This window comes from Magallana gigas, chromosome 8 (genome assembly GCF_963853765.1).
Source record: "Magallana gigas chromosome 8, xbMagGiga1.1, whole genome shotgun sequence".
NCBI lineage: Eukaryota > Metazoa > Mollusca > Bivalvia > Ostreida > Ostreidae > Magallana > Magallana gigas.
In genome coordinates this window covers 3,151,968-3,158,398 of record NC_088860.1, presented here as the reverse complement: position 1 = coordinate 3,158,398, position 6,431 = coordinate 3,151,968, and the positions used below count along the sequence as shown (strand labels likewise).

Below are 6,431 nucleotides of genomic sequence, written 5' to 3'. Positions count from 1 at the left end.
CTCGATGATTTCTTTTCTATTATTTTATTGACTTCAAGAAATTAGTGTTTTTTAGTACAACAGTTACTAATGAACTCGAATTTAGTATGTGTACATCTTAAAGTGAGCATTATTGTTTTAACTGTTAAGCTGCCTGGGAGCACTTTGTGACAAGTGACTACATTTGCATCTACGCGTTGCTCTGTTTATATTGAAGTGAAAAAAAAAGTTGTAGAAACATGAAACAGTTCTCTAACAGTATCCTATTTCAAGGTCGGATTCATTTGCTCCAAAATTTGACCAGTGCAGCCCTACATTTTTTGTCAAGGTGTAGCATAGTTCCAGTTAGATCCAGGTATGGCCACTAATAGAAGATGAATTTCAAAGGTGTATTTGTTATGTTGCATATTCTTTTTCTAGTTCATCCGGATATTTACCTTCTAAAGAGCAGATCGAAACATTCATTTCTGCATGAACTTTTCAATGAGGCAAGGTCATATTCTGTCATCACAATCAGATAAATGCACCAGATTGTTGCATTATACATATACTGTATAATAAAAACATTCCATTCATATTTCTACACTACCAGTATCTCAAGTGAATTTCAATTTTGCAGATTTATGAAACTAACATTCTCTTCCTAAAATAGGCCAATATGAAGAGGTCAAAGTTCATGCATCTGCAAAAAATGAAATTTATTTCTTAATATGAGAGTTGTATCCCCACAGAGTAGGATAACAAATATGGAGATAACCTTTACATGTGTTCCATGGAGATAACCTTTACACGTGTTCCATGGAGATAACCTTTACACGTGTTCCATGGAGATAACCTTTACACATGTTCCATGGAGAGCGGAGAGGAGCTTCAGTCTTCACCTGGCTGTTAACAAATCATCAGGATCATCATGCCAAGTGTCGGTGTCGTACCTATGCTGTTATAACTATCTCGATACAAAGGGGGCTATGATTGCCAGAATGAAGAGCTGGACGAGATTGCATAGCAACATATTCTGCTAGGTTGTTCCTAGTACTTGGACGACTTTAAACGAGATATACACGAGTCATATGTACTATGTCTACCCATTAACGAAGCCATGTGGTCGACAAATTACCAACAGATCTACATTAAAATTTTGAAAATGATATTTTTTAAGCTTAAACTTTCATTTGGTAAAGGTAAATTCCATTGTAATTTTATTGTAGCTTTAAAATGTGAATACTTTCCTATATATTTATACTACGCTCTTCTTGTTAAGGAGACTAATATGGTCTTAAAATAACCCCGATCAGCCCTCTTAAGTAGGTTAAGTATCAGCTACTGATCTTAAGTCAGGAATTTGAAACAGGATGATATTTTTTTTCTATTTTTTTTTTTTTTACTTCTTCACATGTTAATGAGGCATAATTTCCTGGTTTTCCTTGAACATGTCTCATACAGAACTCAATGCCATAAATTCACAGAACCAAAACTGAATTCAAACATATTCTAGTAATTATTCCTTAGTATTAGTGAAACTTTAATTTTTCAAGGCACTTCAAATATATTCATCTCTTTATAGATTTGATTTTGTGGGCTACATATTGACCTAAACTAAACTTAGCAAAAAAACCTTACTCATCTAAAATTACAGTATCATCACTTCCTTGAAGCTAAACAAATCATGTCTGAAACACAACAGCTGAAGTGAATTGGCTGTACTAAAGGTAAAGGGCGTTTCATGCACGCTATCCTTATTTGCTGTTTTGTGCAGAATCAAAAATTCAAGTTGTTTCGCAAAATTCCTGATAAATTATTTCAGACATAAACTTTAACCGGACAAGCTTCCTGAGGAAATGGGTCCCCACCACTACTTCCTTTATAATTGAACAACTTTTTTCGCATAATTTACTGCTTTAATTTGCATCTCGCAAATGTTATATTTTCCTTGAATTTTGTATACGGTAAATCTTCAGATTACAGTAAAACTGCAGTCTTTCATGTCTCAAATATATGTTGTAATCTTACACATATCAAGCTCATACAAAACTGAAAATATCATTTACATATGTAGGCCAACAGAAAACAGAAATCAGCATTACAAAGACAGGATTATTTATTGTCCAACAGAAAAAATAGTGGAATGACTATTCTACCAACTTTGAAAAATCTCTGAGTGGTTAAACATGCAAATCATGGTTCCAAATCAGAATCTTAGTACATCTGGATATTCAATTTAACATGATAACAGAATAGAAGATCTCAATTCCAGCAGCTGATATCAGTCTGGAATGGGACTTTAATCTGGAATGCTGTTAGATGAACTGATAATTAAACTTGTACAAAAAGTTTACAAATACTAGTAACTGAAATATATGACTAGGCAAAACAGTGAACTTGTGGTGAAAAAAGAAAACAAAATACACAAAATGAGGTTGTTTTTGAGGACATAGTATTTGAACATAACAAAAAAATTGTGAATTTTCACCTAAAAAAAAAAAGAAAACAATGCTGATATACACCAAACTATGCCTGAATTGATCGTAATTCTCTTTGACACAGTGCAAAGATTCCCCCCGTCCTTCCCAGTTATTCCCATGACAAGTTGCCTGCCCTTCCCTAAAATTAATATCTGGCAAGATGTCGACTAGTTGGTGAACAGTTAACTGTACAAGTCCACTGAAATGTTATAGAACAGAGGCCTAGATGATCAGACTGGTCGTGTTGGGTGGGGTGGCTTCACTGCCCCAGGGCTTTGGCTAGGTCTCCCCGGCATTTCTCCACTTGCTTTTTGTTGTTTCCTGGTTGTACAGATGCATCATTGTAAAAGCCTACTACCACAACTGAAAAAGAAAACAGGTATCAATTAACTGAGTGTACCAATGGATCCTCCCCCCAATTAAATGTTTTATTTCTTTATTTACTTTACTGTGTGCATGTAAAAAAAAAAATTGAAATAAAACAAGACTTCCTTGATATAAATTGACAAGCCAAAGTTCATTTATCGTTTCTCATTCAGGATCAACAGTGTACACCAGTAGGATTTAGAATCTAATCTTGCATAACAGATATCCCCTTTCATTATTAAGAAAAGGATGTGGCATGAAGATAAAACAATGCACTCCAACTGGATACCATTATTCACTTCCTTGTCTTATTCTCTTGACACTTTATTTATTTCCTTATTTTTATTGTGCATGCGTTTATTTCACCCAACTATGCTGAATACATGTACTTGATTTCCCTTCTGTTGTCTGACACTTTATAAAGATGAAATCTAATATATGATGTATATTCCACTGTTGCTTTCAACTCAGGATCTAGATAACATTCTCCAAGTTATCTAATCACTCAACAAAAGGAACTATTTACTTCCTCATAAATGGACCATGGAAAAAATATAAAAGAGAGAGAAAAGAATGTATGAGCGTTTCCTAGGAAGTCTGAAGATGTGTAGAATTGTTCATGCAATGCGTCTTTCCTGCAGATCACTTACATGTGTCTCCCTTTGCAGCACAGAATCCCCCTGGTCCACACTTTCCTTCAATAGTTTTGTCCTCTTTATCAGCTCGGATAATGAAATACTTTTTGTTGTTGATGGTCATACTCGTGACTCCGCAGTCCATTCCACTGTTGAATAATTTAGTAAAGTCTGAAAAGTTGGCAGGTGCAGGCTGCAACGAAAAATCAAAGAAATGAACCACAAAAACAATTTTGTTAAAAATTATTTACTGTGAGTTTTTTTAAATCTTTAATTAATCTGTGTAATTACAGAATGCCGTTTAAAATTCATTTTAATCCACCCCCGTTGAATCCACCACTTCCTTTCTCCGGTATAATATTGAGGAGGGTTTTTAACTACCTTGCTACGTTTAACCGTAACATACAAGTTATTTACAACTCACTGTTTAAACAAAGAGAAGAGTTAGTGGTACTTTAACATTGGTGTATTTGTTTAAATTGATATCAACTTAAATCACTGGCGGAGACGGGGGGCGTCTTCAATACACATTTAAACTTACGTTACAGTTTGATGTTTTCGCCCAAGGGTTTCCCTGTGGATCAAATATTCCACAATCGTGAGAACACGTATTTGCTCCATCAGTCTGCATGCAAGGCAACCATCCGTCCCAAGACATTTTGAAAGAAAAAGTTTCGCACCCTTCTCAGCGGCAACACCAGGAAAAACGAGACGTACTGTGCGAGGGCAATTTATATATTCGTGCGCCGACAGGAAGTAACGAAATAATTATCAATTAACTTCCTTTTAGCAATAGAACGAATTTATCTTATATCGAATTATATTCAGATCATAGTTTGAACCAAAGACACTCCTGTTTTAGCGAGATTTTAAAACTTCATTTTTGCACTATTTCTCCTTGAGGAACTCGCACGTGACAATAGAATGTGTTATGGAATCTTGGTGGGATAATAACTTTTTTGTTAAACTACGGAGGCCCAGAATTGTTAAAATACTATTTTTTTTTAACATTTTGCCTAATAGAAGCATTGTTGGTCTCAAGCATATATATTGGTAACAACATTGTTAATGAAAGTAAAAAGCCAGACCTAACGCAACAAACAAAATATACTCAACCAATCGACAAGCATTCATTGATCTATCAAAAAATATACGGAGCAAGCCGCCCGGGGGTTCGAAACCCCTACACCCACGTCTACACAAACAATCAGACAAACTTAGCTGCTTAATTTATGATAATTTTACATTTACATTTTACATAAGTATTCAGTAAACGGTCTCGTGGCCATGGGACCCCAACCACCACAAACAAATTCCCCTCCCCGGGTAAATTAATTCCTCGATCCCTCTCTGTGTCCAATTATACAATTAAGTCATGAATAAAAAGGTTGGAAAAGGATTTTTTCTGGTGACAAAATAGTTGTTGTTGTTGAGCATACTTATGAAATAAAATCCACCCACTTCCCTCCTCAGAACAAATCAGGTCTTCTCTGACCGATATCAAGAAATAGTATTGTATTAATAAAACATTAACAATTAACAGTTTTATTCCTTATTTTAATTGACATCGATTAAATGAAAAACAATAAAATTAAGAAAACAATAAGGGGGCTTTCATAGCATTTTACATTTTAAGTTTTAGATTTTTAAAACCTATTTAAAATCTGCAGTGTAAACAATATTGACTGGGACTTGAGAGACGAATTTCGAGAGACGGGGATTATAACACTAAATGTCTCATCTTCAGATATAAAAGGTTATGGTGTTCATACCTTTGAAATCCCCCCCCCCCCCTTCCCCGCCTCTAAACCGAGGACTTCGGACCTATTACTAGTGTATACAGCCCCGTGTTAACGCTTTTTAGAATAGTATCGAGTAATCGCTCCTACTCTTCCCTCCAATTTTATTAACAATCAGTTATAATGTGTAACTGTGTTGTTGTTATAATGTTGGATCTTTATTAAATCCGCTGCCATACAGGCACGTAGTATCCGGGGGGGGGGGGGGGGGGGGGTTCTCGCCACAAATATCAATTTTCTAAAAATTTCAATTAAAAATTGAAATTTGAAGGAGTTGCCATTCCCCACTTCTTTGGGAGTATGCAAAAAATAGTGAATTTAACAAAGTATGCCCACTTTTTTCAATAAAGTATTGTATGCATTGTATGTATCATGTTTGAGAAAAGTTAGATGATGAAGCACAGGAAATCCGAACGAAGCGTCATTGCCGAGGGGTTCCGGCAGTGCCGGGGATTTGAGTCAGTTTAATGTTTACTTAGTGGTTTTATAGTAATCCTTTTATATGGATCATAATATCCGGAGGCCTTAATCAAAAGAAATCCGAGTTAATTCACACAGCAATATTCCTGAATAGAATCAGGAAGTTAATTATATGATAACAACAGATAAACACAAATTTGGAGAACTGAAACAAACGTAGATCAGTTACATATAGCATCATTGTAATGAGAACAGTAACACGTTAACACTAATCGCTTAGCATTGGGAAAAAAAATAGCTAAACGTTACACCAACAGTTTATACTATTGTAAAGTATTATAAAATAACAAAACTAGCTAACCGTTACACCAACAGTTTATACTATTGTTCAGTATTATATAAATAGTGCCTGTTTGGGAGGGTAACAGTTGAAATTGACACCCCGAGAAAACCATTGTCAACCGACGCGAAGCGGAGGTTGACAATGGTTTTCGAGGGGTGTCAATTTCAACTGTTATCCTCCCAAACAGGCACTATTTATTTTGTTATACTGAATGTCTTTTTTAAAAATTTTAAGAAAATTTTACTGCTTTTATATAGGAATAACGTGAATTCTACAGCGAACCGTACGCGCATAATTTTCGCGCATGTAACATTTTTTAATGTTACCCGTTGCCAAGTGCGTTGCTAACGCTGAGGGTAATAGTAAATATTATTAACTGCGTCTTAACCAATCAGATTTCAGTATTTAACATGAAAGTATAACAATA

At 35.1% G+C, this 6,431-nt stretch overlaps 1 protein-coding gene across 1 annotated transcript; it reads right to left on the bottom strand.

Moving 5' to 3' along the window:
- Nucleotides 1-2,059: 2,059 nt before the first annotated feature.
- LOC105332687 (profilin-1) lies at nucleotides 2,060-4,170 on the bottom strand. Its single transcript, XM_011435375.4, has 3 exons — nucleotides 3,984-4,170; nucleotides 3,458-3,635; nucleotides 2,060-2,804 (listed from the first exon to the last, which is right to left on the bottom strand). The coding sequence occupies exons 1-3, from the start codon at nucleotides 4,098-4,100 to the stop codon at nucleotides 2,701-2,703; spliced, it is 399 nt and encodes a 132-aa protein (XP_011433677.1). The 5' UTR covers nucleotides 4,101-4,170; the 3' UTR covers nucleotides 2,060-2,700.
- Between the last annotated feature and the right edge of the window lie 2,261 nt (nucleotides 4,171-6,431).

Excerpts from the sequence above, each read along its gene's own strand:
- LOC105332687 (XM_011435375.4), bottom strand. The coding sequence starts at position 4,100 with ATGTCTTGGGACGGATGGTTGCCTTGCATGCAGACTGATGGAGCAAAT. Across the intron at positions 3,636-3,983 it reads CGAAAACATCAAACTGTAAC|CCTGCACCTGCCAACTTTTC; the intron begins GTAAGTTTAAAT and ends TTTTCGTTGCAG. Across the intron at positions 2,805-3,457 it reads TGCTGCAAAGGGAGACACAT|TTGTGGTAGTAGGCTTTTAC; the intron begins GTAAGTGATCTG and ends TTTCTTTTTCAG.